The following is a 20,666-nucleotide window of genomic DNA, read 5'->3' on the forward strand; positions in this document are numbered from 1 at the left end:
GCCCCAATTTTGTCCCATACCTCTGTCACTGCTACTGCTGAACCTTCCTTGCTAGTGCAGTAATACAGTAATAGTTCTAGTTTTCAACTAGAACTGTAGAATGTGTAATTTTGTTAGGAATCCTTTGGAAAATTCAGCTTTTCTGGCCCTTTATTTTGACACCTTCCTCTCCAAACTTAATCGCATGTTGAAATCAACAGAAGATGTCTTTACTTCAATTTCAGTAAAGATTATTTTTTAATTCAGATTTCATAATTCATTAAAATCTCAACTTGCTGCTTCATGCTAAGAAAAGTACGGATTGCATAAATCTCTAGATTTCTTTAGTGGAGTTATGTTAATTTAATTAATTTAAAAGTTTATAAAATAGTTCTCAAGATTAAACTGCAATTCTGAATGTGTTTTCTAATATACTGACAATTATTGTATTAAAAACTAAGTTGGGTCTAATTGTTTGATATTTTTTCTCATTGAAACTACATGAGCCAAGATGGCGCAGTGGTTAGGGTGTAGTACTGCAGGCCACTTCAGCTGACTGCTAGCTGCAGTTCGGTGGTTCAAATCTCACCGGCTCAAGGTTGACTCAGCCTTCCATCCTTCCGAGGTGGGTGAAATGAGGACCCAGACTGTGGGGGCAATATGCTGACTCTGTAAACCGCTTAGAGAGGGCTGAAAGCCCTATGAAGCGGTATATAAGTCTAACTGCTATTGCTATAACTGCTATTGCTATTTTATGGTTGGCATTTTAACTGTACATTTTAACAGTATATGAATATATAATATACTGTTTATCTGATGGCAGTCATTCTGTACGGGTTACAGCACTGCTGTTCAACACATTAAATATTATGTGACTTTTAGTACACACTGAGCTTTGCGGGTTTTCATTTAGATACTGCACATGGTGTTTATGTATGTGTTACAATTAGTTTGAGGGATATATACTGGGATTATAGAAATTAAGTATACTGATGCTGATTAAAAGTTCATGTATTCATCTTGTCTATACGCAGGTAAAATAACAATAATTTTTCATTATTGGACTCCAAGAAATAAGCAGAGGGTTCAAATTAGAAAGGTCACCTAGCTAAACGTTAGAAATGAACATCCATTAAAATATACGGATATTGTTTCTAATCTTTCAGTAGCATAGAATACATGTAGTTTAGGATTGAACTGTGAAGTCCTTGGTGCTCTCCAAGTTTGGTTGTTTGCTTTATTTATTTATTGTTAAAATTTATATGCCGCTCAATCCCGAAGGGCTCCGGGCGGCTTGCAGATATTTCATTACCCAACTAGGTAACATCATCAATGCTAATGAGTGTGGAGTTTGCTTCCTGTTTATATGCAATAGCTTGCCCTGCCAGCATTGGTGGAGATCAGAGGTGGGTTGATGCCGGAGCTTTATTTCAAATAAAATAAATCCCAATTTAGGCATAAAAAGATGGCTGAGTAACATTGGGCCAGTTACTCTTTCTCAGCCCGACCCATCTCACAGGGTCATTTTTGTGGGGAAACTGAAAGGAGGAAGAAATATTAAAGATGCTCATTGCCTTGAATTATTTATAAAAAATAATAAAGGCAGGTTGTAAATAAAATAAATAGTAATAATATCTTCACCAGCTAGTTTGTTGACTTATTTTTTTCAGCAGAGAGATTTTGCTTTATAGAACAGGGAAAATAATTATCTTGTAAATTACTTCCTTTTCTATGGATTGGTTAATACTTTTTAACCAAATCATTAAAAAGCATTTTAAAATATAAAATAAAATTAAGTAAACTACTAAGACTACTTTGGAATCAACCTACCTTTTCGGTTTCCATAATATAGCTGATATGTAGCCAATTTGAGAAGTGGTATTCAGCAGGTTCTGAAGAAACCCGTAGCAGAAATTTTGAATAGTTCAGAGAACCAGTAAATGCCATCTCTGACTGGCCCCGCCCCATCTATTCTCTGCCTCCCAAGTCCCAGCTGATCAGGAGGAAATGGGAATATTGCAGTAACCTTCCCCTGGAGTCGGGAGGGAATGGAGATTTTACAGTATCCTCCCCACTCCAGGCCCACCAAGCCATGCTCCCCCAAGCTATGCCACGCCCACCAAGCCACGCCCACCGCATTGGTAGTAAAAAAAAATTGAATCCCACCACTGGTAACCATTAATTGTGTGGATTTTCATTCCTAAATATTCTGTAGGAAAATTTGAGAACTAGTTCATAATGTATTAAGAAAGACAATTTTAAAGCATAACCTCCGTAAATTCTGTAATTTCAATGTGGTCTGCTTTTGAATGTCACGGAGTCATTCAAAAGAACTAGTATCAAATTTCCTTCATCATGCCTCTCTGTCTCTTCTTGGGTTTAGGCTGAAGTGCCCAAAGCTGAAATTTCCTAATCCACAATAGTCAGCTCAAGGAGAGAGGGTCTTTGGCGGATGAAATTGACCTTTTTGATGGAATTTAACATAGCAGACAGTACTGAGAATCACAGCTCTATTGTTCCCATGAAATTGTTTGGTGTATTTTTTTCACAAGCTGTTGTTGAATAGCATGGCTGTCGAACCCGCCGTGTCATGTGACGTTTCATGATTTCCCCATTTGTGGAGCTGGGATGAGCGTGGCCTGGACGTGACAGAGTCAACCCATGGCCCACCAGTTTGATACTCTGTTGCAGTGTTTCTCAACCTTGTCAACTTGAAGATGTCTGGACTTCAACTCCCAGAATTCCCCAGCCAGCATTCGCTGGCTGGGGAATTCTGGGAGTTGAAGTCCAGACATCTTCAAGTTGACAAGGTTGAGAAACACTGCTCTGTTGAACAGAGTTCATCTGAGTCACAAACCAATGCTAACACCCCTCAATCTTCTTCCAGGATTTCCTACTGTATCTGCTGGTTGAATTCCCATTTTCTGGAAATTTTAACAATTGACATTGACCATGGATTAGATCCTGATGAATGTCATCTCAGCTTTTAACCATCAGGAAGTCCCCAGCATAAGAACATCTAACTTACAGATAATTTACACTTATGAATTGGCTGCCTACTACTAAAACTAGTGAATGGCGTTTTCCTTCCTTGAGCTGAACTGCTGAAGCCGCACAATGCTTTTATGAATTGCTGAAGCTGCATATTTTTAATATACGGCAAGTTAAAGAGAGACTTAAAAACAGATTTTGTTCATAATCTGGGGACTGCCTGTATACATCCTTTTGTGTTACAGATTCTTAAGGCAGCCTATTCTGTCACTGAATTGCTCTTACAGTTATTATTTTTCTCCCGCTATCTGAATAAAGTCTACTTCCTTGTACAGCCATTATATCTTATTCTATCTTTTGGAATACTTATGAACAGCTTCTGCAAGGCAGCCGCCCAGATATATGGAAACATGTACTGTATTATGTTTCCCCTTACTTCTCTTTTCCTGGCTAAACATATCCAATAACTTCAACCACTCCTCATAGACTTTTTCTTCCCAAGCCATCTGTAATCTTGGTGGTTCTTTTCTGAATACGCTCATTTGCTATTTTCCTTCCTAAAGTTCACTGCCCAGAATTGGATGCAATATTCTAAGTGCATCCAATACAGTAGAGAAGAATGATTCAGCATAGAAATGGGGTATAGCTTTTTTAAAATTTATATTTATTTATATCCCGCCTTTATTATTATGTCAAGGCCGCAAACGCACTTAATTCTCCTTCCTCCCCATATTTACCTTTTTCTGTGGATAAATGTTTTTTTTATAGACGATTACTTCACCATTGTTATTGCCTCTTCTTCTGTTGATCCTTCCTTCCTTCCTTCCTTCCTTCCTTCCTTCCTTCCTTCCTTCCTTCCTTCCTTCCTTCCTTGAACAAATTAGACCTGGATTGGTAGGACAAAAAGGACCAGTACTTTCCTTGTTCCAACAGGGAACACTTGAATTTCCTGGAATATCTCACAACTGATGTACATGGGGTTAAACACCTGTCATTCTAGTAGTATCTAATCACTAATAATAGATAATTCACACCCTATTGAGCCATTAAACTCTTTTTATAAGTGTTCTTTCTAGATTTAAAGCTACTTTATACTTTATCTTACTGAATTCTAATGTCAGCTACACATTAATTAGAACTGGTGCTGGTAAATCTTTGTCATTAGTATTTTAAAATAGAAAACCCTTTTTGTTCCTCTTCAGTAGAATATATACTCCTTTAGCAGCAATCTGGATAAAACTGTCCGACCCTTGGTCTAGCATCTACTGTATATATTATCTACTGGAGGAGGTAGCATCCTTCTCAGAAAGCAAATGCTTTAGATGGGAAAACCTGTGTTTTATTGTAAGGAGACTCTTCAAGCAGCCCAATTTTATATTTTTGGGTCCGTCACGGGTTTGTCTTTACGGGATCTTGTGTATCGTTTTTTTCATCTGTTGCTGAGCTACCATGCAAGAGTCACACACCACTACAAAAGTAGGCCCTGGAATTTGCTTCAACTCCGTTGATTTCTGCAAGGAAAAAGAGGCTTGGTTTTGTTCCAAGAATCAACAAAAGTGGAATCCAGAGGCAAGAAATACAAATAGGCAAATAGTTGCTTCCTCAACCCGAAGTTCATTATTCATTATTATTTTTTTACTATGAGAGTTGATCCTTGCTTCTTCCTTCATAAGCTCTTTCTTGGCTGATATTTCTGGTTACCATAGAACGGTAACCATAGATCTGATAATTCTAGTTGAATTATATCACAACCTCAATATTGAAAAGCACATCATCTTGATTCCTTCAAGTGATAAAGTATAAGGTATATATCTACAGCTTCATCTTTTGAATCCTGGCTTGTGAGAACATTGTCTTCTCTATTCCAAAATATTTTTAACATTTTGATACCATCTCTCAATATGAATTGCCATGTTTTTTTTTTTTTAAATTACATTTTTAGGGAGATTTTCAAAGATTCTTGATAATTGTTTTTCGATTAATCAGTAAGTTAAATACGTAATACAGGTAGTCCTCAACTTACGATGTTTCATTTAATGATTGTTAAAAGGTACAGCGGCACTGAAAAAAGGGACATGTCCATTTTTCACTTATGACAGTTGCAGCATCCCCAAGGTCATATGATTTACTTTCGATGCTTGACAACTGATTCATATTTATGATGGTTGCAGTGTCCCAGAGTATGTGGTCACCTTTTGCAACCCAAGCAAACATAACGAGGAAGTCAGATTCATTTAACAACCATGTTACTAATTAACAACTTCAGTGATTCACTTAACAAATGTCCCAAGAAAAGTCATAAATGGGGCAAAACTCACTTAACGAATTTATCACTTAACAACACAAAATTTGGGCTCAATTGTGGTCGTACGTTGAGGACTATCTGTAATAAATTATAAATTTCTACATGCTGTAATTGCAATAAATTCATTTTCATTATTATTTTTACTTTCAATTTTCATTTTAAGGTGAGGTAGTATAAATAAACTAAGTTTTTTGAAGAATATTTCAAATAAATGGAGGGATACTTTTGAGTATCCTATATTTAAATTATTTGTACTCATTTTATTGAGAGGGAAATAATGCTGAGAGATGTTGGAAATCCAATTTCATTGTAGTAAAATATGGGATCTCTTAATAGCAATAATTATCAAGTTTACATATACTGTAGTATCAACTCATTGCTATTACACAGATATTGCTGAACTAGTGCTATGTAAACTCTAATTTCATTTTAAAACCTTCATTAAAAAATCATCGCTTGGGTTTTAAAACTTGGTACAGCAATTAAATGTTGACGAAAAAGTAGAGAGACACTCAGCCAGTATTTGTTGTACAAAAGTGTTTTCAGAGGCAAAAATAATCAAAATAATGTAAGCAAAGCAAACAATTCATATACTCAGCATTTTTAACATTAATATTTTCAATTTTATCTTGACTACATAAAGTATATTACAGTGGTCTGTTTTTTAAGAAAAAAAGTGATATTTACATGTATTGTTTCCCATTAATTTCAAAACAAATATCTATGTCATTGCTGCATTATGGGAATTATGCAAACTTAGAAAATACTGTCATCGTATGAAAATAGCAAGTAATATAAAATTACTGCAGCATTTATTATTTAGAAATGGAATTAAAGCATGACATGGAAGTGCGTTTGAGTAAACGAGTGGTTGAAACCACATGATATTGCTAATGAATTCAGCAGTAAACTAAAGAATACACAAGTTGGAATAATGATACACATTTTGGATTTCCTACCTGGTTTTTTTAAAACAACAAATTCCAATAAAAATATTTTTCATTTCATGTCAGTTAATATTATACTTTACTACAGATTTTAACCTTCTCCACAGAATTCTAAATTTTGCCTGAGTGATCCTAACTGTAATACAACATGATACGTTTTACACACTTGTAAAAAAGTTTTTATTACAAGTTACATAGTATGGTACGCTAACACAATATGTAGCTTTCAGCGAGAATGTGTTTTATCTTTTGGAAGAGGAAATGTAAAAATTAAAATTTGCAAGCGGTTTAGGAAAACACTCTATTCATGTACTAAGAATACTGAATCAATTTGTTTCTCAACTCCAAAGTTTCTTAATGTTTCTTTTCTTTGTTTGATTCCTATATAATGGAATGTGTGTTACTTGGCAACTAGCAAATATATTTTAGGAAATCTTGTGGGTTGATGGAAGCCCAAGACAATATGGGCTATTTTTGAAATACACAGGTCATATGCTAAGAATTTCAGAGCAGCATATTTATAATATGCAAACTTGATGTATATGTTTGATTTTGCCCAGATTTAAAGAAAAGGGGGGAAAAGCAAGATATAGTTTGTAAACCCGCAGACATGCGCCCTATAATTTGCACAGGTTTCTGGTGCATTTCTTCACAACAGTTTCCAAGCTATCAAGTCATGAGTGAAGTTGCAGCTAGGGTTGTGTGATTAGGAGAGTCATTAGTTTGTTAGAAGAAAATCAGGAAAACACATGTATGCATGTGCAGCTTTTAACATGCAGGTTAACAACTTTTGAGGCAGGGCCATTCACTGTTAAATGAGACAGCGCATGTTTTCAGTCTGTGTCTTTGTGATGGCTTTTTAATTTATTTTTGGACTTGGGAGAATTTAATAAGATACTATAAATCTGAAGTATAGAATTTACTATCAGCATTTCTCTTGTTAAGAATAATGGCCACGATACATACTACTGGTATGATCGTGAATAAATGGTCACAGTAGCTAGGTTGCTGATTAGGACTATGTGCAATGATCCAGATTCACAAGTGAAATGTGATTTAGAAAACATAAAGTGTCATGTAGAATCTGCCAGAAATTCTTTAACCAAGTATATTTTCCTGTGATCGTTAAGTCAATTGCAGAGGGCAGCTCTGTCAAGCCAAGAAAAAAAATGTAATTGACTTAAAATCTTCTTGACATGTAGAAAATGCAAGCCCAAACCTGTTCTATTGCATGTCGACTCTACTGTATATGTATGTGATGTTATCTGTAGGATCACAAGCAACATCTCAGCTTAATCTATGTATGTATTTTTTGAAAAGGTATCCTGGAATTAGTAAGAATACCATACAATTATTTAAGATATCTGGGATTAGGTTCTAACATACACTATATTGCCAAAAGTATTCGCTCACCCATCCAAATTACAGAGAGTCAGCATATTGCCCCCAACAATCTGGGTCCTCATTTTACCCACCTCGGAAGGATGGAAGGCTGAGTCAACCCTGAGCCGGTGAGATTTGAACCGCTGACCTGCTGATCTAGCAGTAGCCTGCAGTGCTGCATTTAACCACTGCGCCACCTTGGCTCTCTATAAGAACGTGGAAGTGTTTGGGAACGACAGCAACTCAGCCACGAAGTGGTAGGCCACGTAAACTCCTCCAACATCAGTGTGCGACCTCACAAATGCGCTTCTGGAAGAATGGTCAAAAATTCCCATAAACACACTCCTAAACCTTGTGGACAGCCTTCCCAGAAGAGTTGAAGCTGTTATAGCTGCAAAGGGTGGACCGACGTCATATTGAACCCCATCGATTAGGAATGGGAGGCCACTTACAGTAAGTTCATATGCGAGTAAAGGCAGGTGAGTGAATACTTTTGGCAATATAGTGATTAAAGTTATGGACTTTAATTAAAAAGACTGTAAAATGTATTATGTTTCATTCCATTCCTTTCCAATATAAACAGTCACATTTTCCAACAGCATCAAAATGACTTTCTGAGCCTTGTACTTTCTGAAAAAAACAATTAAAAGTAATACTAAAAATAAAACTCAGAAATACTTCCTTTAATAGTCATTGGTAGAGCCCTCTTGGAACATTAGTAGAAAATGAGTTATAGAATAACAGGGAAATTTTGAAGTTGATCATAATTCATGTATCAATTGTATTTTCATATGCACATCTCAGGTATTTTTCCATAAAGCAACAAAATTATATTTTTTAATAAAACTCAATATAAACTATATAACATGAAAGTGATTTAAATATTGAAGTGATTGTAGCACATCTGCATTCATTATACTGGAGATTTCCACCACTATTTCTCACTTTATTCTGCTTCCTAGTTATGAAGAAGAACCTGTATAATTTGAGATAAACTATGTACCTATAACTTATTAAAATTTGAAGTATTAAAAAATGGAAAAAAAAATCTCCAAAGAAAGCTTATTATTTTTCAGAGACATTGTTTAAATACAGGAAATAGTGGACAGTTAATTATGTGCTTGATCCTCTGCCACTGAAACTGATGGAATTAAAAGTGTCTAAAAATAACTAGTAGAGTTTTTGTTCAGTATGTGTAATTACTCTTAAACCGTTAATTGCACATTTTCACTCAACGTTCTCATTTGCTAATACTATTTTAGTAGAAGGATTAGGATGGTTCCGTATCTTCCTTTCATGTGCAAAACTGCCAGGCTCTTGTGAACTCTTAAAAAGCAAAACACAATATATTATAAAATTTCTGGCACAGTGTGTCAAGAGAGTATAGTGTTTTCTTGAGACTAAATTACAAAAGTGTATTAAATTGTGGCAGCTGCCAATGATCTGTTTACTTACTGTTATGTATCTCTTCCCTTCTTCTCTTTCACTCATTCCAAATACGGTGCCAGAAACATACAGTTTTAGCTGTTGGGTACCAACAGATTAAAAATAATATCTAAGAGAGTTTAAGTGTTCTTAGCTTTTGACCCTGTCAACTGCCAGTAATTAAAGGCATGCCCTGACTTTAGGTGGCTTTTGACTACTCAACATTTAAAGTGAGCAGTAGGTTATGGGATGAAAATGACAGTAAATTAAAAGTGCCAGCATTTCACTGAGGTGCAATCACTTGGCATAAATGCTACAGCACATAAAAGGCAAGTATACACATAATCACGTCTTAAATGATTATTCATGGTCTCAGACCATTGAAAATATTGTGCTTTGCTCAGGATATCTATGTGCTGAAAATGGTTCCACCCACCCCAGCATCACATGTGGAAAATTAAGTATACAGCGAACGACTTCAGGGGGGCAAAACGTTCTGCCCTTTCTTTTACCAGAAAGAAACCGGAGGATCAAAACAAGATCTAGACTTTGAAAAAATAACATTAACATGTTATTTTTTTAACAAAGGAACAGTGGGCAAGTAATTATACTTTTTTTTCCTCCCTTTTGCTAACATGAATTTCTATCCTGGCTTTAAACATTCTTTTTAACATCCCACATTGGTGAAATTCAAATAAAAAGTTGACAAGGTGTATGCAATTTGAATGCCTTACTCCTGAAAGTTCATTCATAGGTACAAAGGCCTTTTTTGGTACATATGGTGAGAAAGAATGCTTTCGTAATATTGTCAGAGTAACACTTGCTGACAGTCACCTGTTCAAATTACTAGGATCCTTTTTAAAAAAAAACTCCATAGGTTCATGTGGATGTGTGTTTTTTTTTTAAATGAAGGCGACCTTAAATTCCATATATTTAGTTAAAGAAACCAGAGTTTCCATCTTCCATGCTTTTTTGATTCAGTTTTGGATTTTTGCTTGGGAGTTGAGGAGTAACTCTCCTGAGAATAAGGCAAAGGTGCAACCTGAGTTTCCTCAATAGGGTGAAGTTTTCTCAGAACTGGCTGGAGTTTGTCTTCTTGCTGCTTAAAATCTAATTCCACACTAAATAGTGGAAGGGAAAAAAAAGAGAACCACAATCAGTTGCCAAGATAGAGGTTTCCATTAAATTAACATTGAAAATGAATTTGATATGTGAAAAAAAACAAACCCTGATTCTGCATCCCTCTAACACAACATATTGACAAGAAATACTATATTGCAAAACAAGCAACATCTGAAATCTAAAACAAAAGTTAAATATATTAATTGTACCATGGAACTGTTACCCCCGCTAAGATGTCAAAAACCAAGTCAGTCTCTTAACCCAATTAGTCGTCTCCCATCGTGACCCGTCAAAACCGCGGAGGACAAAATCGCGCTCGACGAAAGCGCGCATTTGACGTCATCACAGCGCGACGAAAAAAATTAAAAATTGAAATAAAATTAAAATTAAAGCAAGCCGATTCACATAAAGGTAAGGGTTAGGGTTAGGTTAAGGGTTAGGGTTAGGTTTAGAGCGTTAGGGTTATGTTTAGCGTTAGGTTAAGGGTTACGTTTAGGGTTAGATTTAAGGTTAGGTTAAGGGTTAGGTTTAGGGTTAGGTTTGGGGGGGTTAGGGTAAGGTTTTCGCTTTATTTTTACATTTTTCGATCACAGCGCGATGTTTTCGTCGCGCTCTGATGACGTCAAATGCGCGCTTTCGTCGAGCACGATTTTGTCCTCCGTGGTTTTGTGGTGGAACCGTCTCCCATGAATGGCAGCAGGTTTTCTGGATTCAGCCTGTGAATTTCCTGGTCTAGACAGATCTGCCACTAAGCGAAATAGTAGTACTTCCTAGGACACTCTTGTGAAAAGGTTGCTTGCAGTAGAAATGTGATGCTAGATTTTGGTTGAAGACTTGGCTTCCTTCTCATCCAAATGAGATAAATATCTTGGTGGTTGGAACATTAACATTTATCTCTGAGCTGTAGAGGATATGCTTTTCCTTGTAAGGTTATCTTCAATATAAATTTGTTTGTATCTCATATTAGTTCATCATTACAAATTAGTTATTCAACAACAAAATATTAAGAGGGATCAGGATGAGGATATAAACATCCCACTAGAATAGGAGATAACAAAGGCATACAATGTTTACTCCTACACTTAAAGCTTCTGTGTACTCTTGGAACATGAAAAATTAGTTTTATTCCGATATAACTGCAATGATTCCTCCCATTACATTGCAGCTATCCCTTGGCTGTTATTGAGTTATTTTTTTATATAGTGTTTAAGAAGTAAGCTTGATAGTATCAAAGAGATAAATAAAACAATTCCAGTAACCAAGGGCTATTGATTCACCCATAATTAATGTGTAAACAAGCACATTCTTAATTCTAAACATGAGTGGTTTCAAGACCGTAAAAATTTTGTTGCAGTGCTTATCCATACATTCACATAATATAATCTTGATTTTGGTATATTTTATGCACTTCATAACGTTGTTGAAATAATGATCTCTTCTATTTCTGTTATCTCTGTGAGACTAGATCCTTGCTGTATGTAAACCTGACTTCAGCTAATTATAATGTTAGAGCTATTAAAACAGCTGTAGAACATCATGCCACTAAATATAATCTCAAAACACAGACTGCAAGGAAAGACACAAACTAGATCTCTTACTCATTTAAAGATCAAAATGTCTACGTCAAAGTAAAGTTACACTCATGAAATATTTATCCCAAATTGTAAGTGTATTTCGAACAAAAGAGCAAACCCTGATGACTGCTCTGCAATTAAATTGGGGAGCGGGGGGGCGGAGGGGGGGAGAAGGACCCAGAAGAAATTATAGTTCAGAGATACCATTCATAAAATGAGTTTCAGGTTTAATTTATAAAAACAAAGAGACCTGATTTCAAGCTGTAGCAGAAAAGTAATTAGTAATGGTAATGCACAGTGATTTAGAAAAAGATAATTGTAAAACAAATTGCTTTGAAAATAATTTTTTCATCTTAAAGTGAAATGTAGAGGTTATGAAACAAGTTTCCTCACCTGAGTATAAATCTAGGAAGACAAGAATAAAGGCAGAAGGCAAGGGAATAATCTGGATATGGTTCAAAACTGAGGGACATTTTTAGCGTAGTTTAATGTTTTAAATAAGCCTACTAATATTCATAAAAATAATGCTTTCCCCTTTTCCCTTTCTTGAACCTCCTTTTTAAATAACAACAACAACAACAACAACGACCAGAATGAATTTGTAGGTCTGCTGGAGATAAACTGTCTAAAGTTGGATTTGGTTTCTAAAATAAGAAACCATAGGAATTTTTTCTTTCAGCTTTCTGTAACCATCTGTACTACATCTCACACAGTTCTGGAACATCTCCCTATTTCCAGGAAGTACACATTTATTTGTCAATGTCTTTAAGTTAATATCAATAAATACAAATCTAGTACATTTTAAGGATTTTTTTTGCCACCATATATATCACTACCGTGTTTCCCCGAAAATACGACATGTCCTGATAATAAGGCCACGCCACATTTTTATGGTGGGCAAAAATATAAGCCCTCCCCCACAAATAAGCCCCCTAGATTACCCCCCACCTCCGGCCAGGCAGAGCACCGCTCACCAACCTCACGGTATCCCAAGATGCCAAGCTGCGAGAACCGGAAGGGAGGCAAAGGTGATTGTGTTGCTTGGCAACTTCGGGATATCGCTAGGTTGGTGAGCAGTGCTGTGCCCAGCTGAAGAGGGGGATTGCCAGGCAGCTGCTCTCTTGCGAGCAGGCTTCCAAAGAGCTGGGCACAGCCTCATAGGCGAATGGCTGTGTTGCGCTGTCGCTTCAGCGCAACACAATAGCCATGAAGCAACCACGCTCACGAGCAGCCACCTTGCAAAACCCCTTTGCAGCCGGGCACAGCGCCATTCATTGACCTAGGGGTATCGCCAAGCCTGTTCGTTGCCAAGCTCCCGTGGCTTGGCGCCTTCGAAATGCCAGTGAAAGGCGCTCTGCACGGCTGGAGAGGGAGGTTGCTTGAGCAGCTGTTCCGCTCCTGCTCGCGCACTTCCCAGCCTCACGATGCCCTGGCCCAGCTCTCCCCGCAGAGCCACCGCCATACCAGCATGGCTTTTTCGGTGGCTTCGAGTCTTCCGGTAGTGGCTGCTCTAGGCGTACACTCTATGGTTGTGGGCCAGCTGCCAGCAGAGTGTACAATCATAGAGCTGCCAAAAAAGCCTGGCGGCGGCAACACAAATGCCCTGGCTCTGCAGGGAGAGGTGGCCAAAGCCACTGGGAGGCACGTGAGCAAGAGCGGAACAGCCGCTCGTGCAACCCTCCTCTCCAGCCGTGCAGAGCGCCATTCACTGGCATTTCGAAGGTGCCAAGCTGCGGGAGGTGGAAGGCGGCGAACAGGCACTCACGTGGCTTGGCGATACCCCTAGGTCAGTGAATGGCGCTGTGCCTGGCTGGAAAGGGGGTTTGCTGGGTGGCTGCTCGTGAGCGTGGTCGCTTCATGGCTGTTGTCTTGCACTGCTGCGACAATGCAACACAGCCATCACTCATTAGGCTGTGCCCGGCTCTTTGGGAGCTTGCTCGCAAGAGAACAACCACCCGGCAACCCCAAAACAATAAACTCTCCCCTCATAATAAGGCCCAAGCCATATTTTGGGGGTAAAAAGAAAATAAGATCCTGTCTTATTTTCAGGAAACACGGTATATCTTCAAAAAACATACTTCAGCTTTGATGACTGTTTACAATTTTCCACCCTCATTAGTTTAGCAGGATCTAACCCAACTCCTACTCCCAAGTCAAGATCATTTACACCAATAATTTAAAAAGCAACAACACCAACATAAATTCTGAATATTTTTTTCCTTCTCTTCATTTCATAATAGCTCATTTTTCCTACACTTTGCTTTTGTTTAACAAATTATCCATCACTGCAAAGTTTATTCAAACCAAGGACATTCAAGAGTTTGTTGGCGGAAGAGAGCTGACGTTGCGATGGCACGATGTACGATCTTGGTGCTCCGAGATCACAGTCAAATTTCTGCTGCTGGATGGTCCATTCGGACCTAACCCTTCCTGCAGAGACGGTGATTGAGAAGGGCACCTCCTGCTGATCTCAGGGACACTGTAAAGTCCCTGAAAGATCCAGGAATAGCCTTTTTTTCTGGCGACAGAAACACAGCTAATGAAGCTGCTGAAGCTGGGACAGCTCCGGAACGGGAAGAAAGCGGAAAGAAAAAGTGTGTCGAATTGGTGAGGAAATGTTATTAGAGGAAGAGACTACCCAAGAAAATTTTTTAAGTTAAGTTAAGATTGAAGACAAAAGACTGTAGGCAGCGAGACTGATCTGCATTGAACTTCGTGTGTTATCCAGTTTCTAATTTATTTCTTTTTTTCACGGATGGAACTTTTGCAGGGGCTCCCTATTTTTTAAACTGAATTGATTAATTCTTTTTTCACTTTTGCTTATACCCATGGATTAAAATTCTCCTTTTTAAAAAAAATAATGCTTCATTTGATTGTTTTTGATCTCCATTTAAGGGTATTTTCCCTTTCTTAAGCTTGGAATATAAAGAAGAAAATAAGAATGATTATAAAGAGAGTTGTAACAACAGGAGGAAAAGCAGTTACACTGCTACTTAGAGGCTGGATACATTGTTTTTTCTTCTTTCTCTTTGATCACTTGAGATTCAAGGCTCTTTCAGTTTGTTTACTGACAGTGATAGTAGGAAGAGGTGCCTTTTGGAAATTCTATCACTAGCTATTGGAGGGAAGACAACATTTTGACTTGAAAGATAATAAATGCACCTGTTTGAAGTTTATTAAAATAGCCTTGAAGCCTATAGTGGCAGTGCCTGCAAAATTGAAAGAATGGCTCAGCAGGAAAAAGAAGCTGTAACATTGCAAATGATTATGTTTGAAATTCAAAATCTATTAGTTGTGACGGAGAGAATTGAAAAGAGATTGGAGAATATGGAATATAAAACAGAAAAATCTGATGGAGAAACTGAGAATGTTTACCAAATGAAGAAAGTGGAGTACAGATTTCAAAAGATGGAAGAAAAAAAGAGCAAAGAGATAAGAAAACTGTGGATACTGACAACAAAGTGAGGGTGGTTGGTAATGGCAAGAGCGGAATATGGAAAGGGGAGATAGATGGATTGGAACTCTACCCCAGACTTCAAAGCACAGAAGAAAAGAGATAAAAATTGACGGAGATAAGGAGTGAAATCTTGATAGAAGCACTAGCGATAACCAAAGAGAAGGTGATGGAAAGAGCAGATGTTGGTTTTCAAGCTTTTGTGAGATAAGAAAGGAGCAGCATGTTGCCAAGAGAAGTTTATACAAAAATTATTAAGAAAGTAACTAGAACATTAATGCTACAAATGGCAAGAGATATTAAGACCGTACTATTACTTGAGGAATACAGGTTGGTGCAATGAAAATGTATAATAAAAATTAAGCTAAATTTAGTTTACTGGTAGTATGTATAAAATGAAGTGACAATAGCCATAGTTAAATAATTATTAATAATGATAATAATACATCTAGATATATTAATTTGATCATATGAAATTTTATATAAACAACCTATGGAGATTATGAGAGAAGGTTTAAAAGTTTTATCTAGAATATGTTATAAAAATGTATTGTGAGTGGATGATTTTAGGATGATGTAATGAAATGTTATCATATAATCCTATTCTAGATTTTGAATATTATATATAAAAGGATGTAAAAACAATTATAGTCAAATTAAGGTTGAGATATAATAATTGTGATATACACGAATATAGGTGAATTTAAAATATGTGATTTGATATGAAAAGCAGGTGGTGACTATGGAGGAGATGCATGGAAATACTGTAACCAACTGACAAACTTTCTACAATTTGTAATGGAAGATGAGTTTTTTTATTTTAATTTTTATGTTTGTTTGTCCTTGTTTAAAAACAAATAAAAATGTTGTTTTCAATTTATCTCATAATTGGGTATTAGGAAAACCATAATATTTAGGGTGAAATTAAAATAAGCAGTATGTTTTTTTGAAGTCCAAGAAAGAAAATCAATCAAATGATAGGTTCATTTGGCTTTTGCTAGCATTTTTCCAGATCTTCAATTTTATAGTGTGTTTTAATCAATTTTTCACTGCAGAAATTAATCATGGTAGATTTCAGATAATTTTTTCACTGAATCTGAAATAACTTTGAAGCGTTCAAGTTTCCTAAATAAATTGAAAACTGTTATGATAGCTTTCAATGTTTATGTCATTAAAATCATTTCATGGTAACAGCTTATGGATCAATGTACAAAATATTAAACAAACTGTTTTTAAGGAAGAGTGTAAAGGCCAAGTCTCTTGGGAAATAACTATAGAAGGAATATATTCTCACTTATTTTATCAAATTACTTAGAACAAGATAGGATTAATATAAATTCTGCACACATGCAATTGTCTCTGAATCATAAGTTGCTAAGGCAAAAATGTATGTGTACTTATGAGTATCTTAATAATACTAACAATCTAATATTTTAATGTTAATTTCATTCAATGATAAATTTTCTTTGTGGTTTTATAAAATATATGGCTGATTCTGAATGGAAGATATACATGATCTGATTTTTCATTCTAAGTGGATCTATTTGGCCTGACTGAACAATAATGATCCATGTAATAATCATAAAGTGTTTTTTGGGAGGGTCTACTTTTTCTTCCCTTATTTATACATTAAAATGAATTGTTACCCAGCATCCTTTGAATCTGTGGCATTTTTAAGGATAGTTTGACTGACATTACAAGGTAAAGGTCTTAATCATATTTCTCTTATCTTCAGTAACATTAATATATTCTAATTTGACAAATTAGATGCCACAGTATTTTTTTGTGTGCTGAAAATTATTGGAATATATGTGTAAGAAGAAAGATTAGCACCAATGTGACTCTGGACAGCCAATCCCCATAAGTAGATGGCAGGAATCTTCATTCTGCAATTGACTTTTGAGTTGAGTTGTTCTTACTCAAGGGATATCATCAAGTTCAAGCTTGTAACACAATCTTTTAAGGATGAAAGATTGTGCTTCATTTCTTTATCACTTTTTGGAGATCAATTTTGTTTTACTGAATTGTAAATATTAAGGTACTTCAGACCAAAAAATTTTTTTCTGCATTCATTAGGTGAGATACCTAATGATACTTGGAAAAAGAGCTTTAAATATTATTTTAAAGGTTTTTTTAAAAATACTAATTTTTGGATTAACGCCAAAAGGGTGCTTAGAATATGGAGGAATCAGGTGTACTTGGAATTATAGTTTTGAATTCATTAGATGAATTTTTCCATTTGGAAATGGTGATTATTTGGTTTGATTTTTTTTTTAAAGAGAAAACATGATAATGGGATCTCGAAGGTTTGAGACACTAGAGGGAGGTAGAAAACAATCAATTCATCCAGTTAAAAAATGAAACAAAAAACTGAAGGACATTTTTGAATGTTATCTTTAAAATTATTTGATATAAATAAATTCTGCGTCAATGAAGTCACAGAAGGACAAGCTACAATTGATGTTTGAAATTAATTCGAATATGGATTTAAATATGTCAGAAGGATGTTCTTTTCTGGATGTTCAAATGAAACGGATGGACATTCCACTATTACATTTGGAGATGTACAAACATTTCATCAGAAAAGCGATCCAGATAACTTTTTCTTACTGGATTACAAAAGGGGTCTGTAAATTCTGAAAAAAATTATTTTTAAAAAATGAATAGAAAACAAACTATGGGACTATATTTGATGGGGTTAAAATTAAGTTTGTTAAAAATTCAAGTGAGAAATACAGAGCTAATTTGATAGATCCAACTTAAAACAGAGAATTAATTATATCTGGATTTTCCTTAATTATATATAGATTTTGCTCATGAAGAATAAATGATGATAGTTTTGTTTTTGGGATTCTCTGGTTAAGATATGCGTTATGGGGTAAAAAGATAATATGTTAGGAGATGTTGATAAGATATTAAAATTGTTTTTACTTTGCTGTGATGAAAGGGGAAGTTATTTTCTTCTTATAGCAATATAGCAATAGCAGATTTTTATATACCACTTCATAGGGCTTTCAGCCCTCTCTAAGCGGTTTACAGAGTCAGCATATTGCCCCCAACAACAATCCGGGTCCTCATTTTACCCACCTCGGAAGGATGGAAGGCTGAGTCAACCCTGAGCCGGTGAGATTTGAACCGCTGAACTGCTGATCTAGCAGTCAGCCTGCAGTGCTGCATTTAACCACTGCGCCACCTTGGCTCACCATTTGTCATTTTCTTTTTGGATCTCTATATTTTTGTAGTTTGCATTAGTTTATATTCTATTCGCAATGCTTAATAAAAATTATTTGCAGAAAACATTACCCATGCGACGTGTAGTTTACTGCATTATTCTGCATAAATATTTTCAAATTTTCACGATTTAGAATATTGATGGTAAAGTTAAATGGGCAAGGTATTTGACCTGGTAGAGCAGAAACAGAATATTTTCAGGAAATTTTCCCCCTGACCTTTCTCCTTAGAAACATTATCATATGAGATCATATGAGTCCCTATAATGTTTTATTCACAATAATGTGATTAACTCAGGCCAGGAGCAGCCAATCAGCTAGCATGAGAAATAGACTGCAAGCAATCTGTTACTACCAAATACCCAGGGAAATAAACTCAAGAATTGAAGCCTTGGGCCTTCTCTATCTCTCTTGCTATTCCATGGCCTATGTGCAAGTTGCTACTCAATGCAAGTAGGGCAGCTTGTATTTTCCGTCTTTGATTACCTATGAGAATGGTAAATTTGCAAAGAAAGACTTGCTACAAAGACCTACAGCCAATACCTGATTAAGAAATAAAAATGCACCAAACCAGGCAGACTAACAGGAAAATAAATTACTTTGTTAGAGAAGGCTTAACTGGAGAGCAAATGGATACTCAGCACAAGCTCAATTTCCTTGGTCTCTTGTGGGTGGATCATATTCAGAAGTGGAAATCTTGAGACCGTCAGATGTTGCTGAACCATAAATCTATTATCACTCAGTATTGGTCATACAGCCATCATTTAACCATTAATGGTAATTTAACTTGAACTGTTGAAAACCCCAGATTCTTCACCCCATGTTTAGTTTTAATTACTTTATTGTACTATATTTTTTATACTTTAGAAACCCCTAATTTGCGAGACCGCCTATTGCCACGTACCTCCCAACGGCCGATAAGATCCCACAGGGTGGGCCTCCTTAGGACGCCGTCAGCCGGACAGTGTCGGCTGGCGGGGCCTCGGAGGAGGGCCTTCTCTGTGGCTGCTCCGACTCTGTGGAATCAGCTGCCCCCAGAGGTCCGGACCTCCCCCACCCTCATGGCCTTCAGAAAAGCTGTTAAAACCTGGCTGTTCCAGCAGACCTGGGGCTGTTGACCTTATTATGTAGAGTCCAGCCTCAATTTGAACGTATGCGTGTTGGAGAATTTTTTTTATTTTTTTTAATGTGTTTTCTTTTCTTGTTCTGTGTAAGCCGCCCGGAGTCCTCCGGGATTGGGCGGCCTATAAATCTAATTAATTAAATTAATGAAATTAAATTAAACCCTGTGCTCCAGCAACGATTTTGGCGTGCCTTTCTCTCCCTCTTTCAGCAGCAGTATCCAAAGCCATAATTTCCAACTAATTTTCAGGAAAAGCAGAAAACAAGAGTTCCTATATAAGAAAATAACATTCTACCCAAATAATTGGATATTAACATACAAATTTAAATACTCAAAATCCCAATATTCTATCAGTTATGTACTTTAATTGGACTTTATCTACTTTTCCATATAGCATGAATAAGGAATCCATGATGTCATCTTGATTTAAAAATAATAATTGCATGTCATGATTTCTGAATCTCACTTCCTTAGTTATGCTGTACATTGCATGTGAGGATATAATTGGATAGTTCCGAAAGTAAAAGTTTTATTAATCCAGGATGTTTGGGTTTTGTTTCTGTATGTCAGTTTCATTAAAATCAGTTTAAAGAGGTTCACTGATATGACTTATAAACATATACTTTCGTTGCTCTATGTAGGAATTCCTATATACGATCTTTCAAGGATATTATTGCTAATGGGCTTCAACGTAACTGACTTGGCTTGAAATATAATACTGGTAGTTGTTGGCAAACAATGATTCTATAGACTCATCCCACACTTTATGCTACCTCACCATCTGTTTTTCATTAAGGCAGGGAGGTATATTATTACATTTCTTCCTGGATCTCTACTTTTCTTCTGCTGAATGAACATGCTTTTCTTAACATGTGTGCACGTACACAGGTGTATAGAAGAGTGATGGTAAAAAGGAGGAGAAATGGAACTGTTTATATGAAAAAACATGCAGAAAGATATGTATGATGCTAAGGTGGATCAAATTTAGATGTTTTTACATATTCCCAGCCAGAGAAGATACTGCCAAAATGAACAAAGCAGGGAAAATAGACATGAGAGATGGCTGAAACTTAATTCATTTTTAATGCACTTTAGATGATAGATAGATAGATAGATAGATAGATAGATAGATA

The 20,666-nt window shown here is 36.2% G+C and overlaps 2 protein-coding genes across 5 annotated transcripts in view; one reads left to right on the plus strand and one right to left on the minus strand.

The window, feature by feature from the left end:
* Positions 1 to 20,666, plus strand: part of DOCK1 (dedicator of cytokinesis 1) — a 457,702-nt gene that overhangs the window by 149,895 nt on the left and 287,141 nt on the right. The gene's annotated exons all lie outside the window — the stretch shown is intronic.
* Positions 7,828 to 20,666, minus strand: part of INSYN2A (inhibitory synaptic factor 2A) — a 59,998-nt gene continuing 47,159 nt past the window's right edge. For both annotated transcript variants that reach the window (XM_087725979.1, XM_014073038.2), the window contains one exon: positions 7,828 to 10,151. In XM_087725979.1, coding sequence (XP_087582105.1) covers positions 9,968 to 10,151 — 184 coding nt within the window. In that variant the 3' untranslated portion in view covers positions 7,828 to 9,967. The remainder of the gene's footprint in view (positions 10,152 to 20,666) is intronic.

The sequence above is a fragment of the Thamnophis sirtalis genome, unplaced genomic scaffold, assembly GCF_051295495.1.
Source record: "Thamnophis sirtalis isolate CommonGarterSnake01/CBP01778 unplaced genomic scaffold, rThaSir2_p1.2 scaffold_11, whole genome shotgun sequence".
In the NCBI taxonomy this organism is placed as follows: Eukaryota; Metazoa; Chordata; class Lepidosauria; order Squamata; family Natricidae; genus Thamnophis; species Thamnophis sirtalis.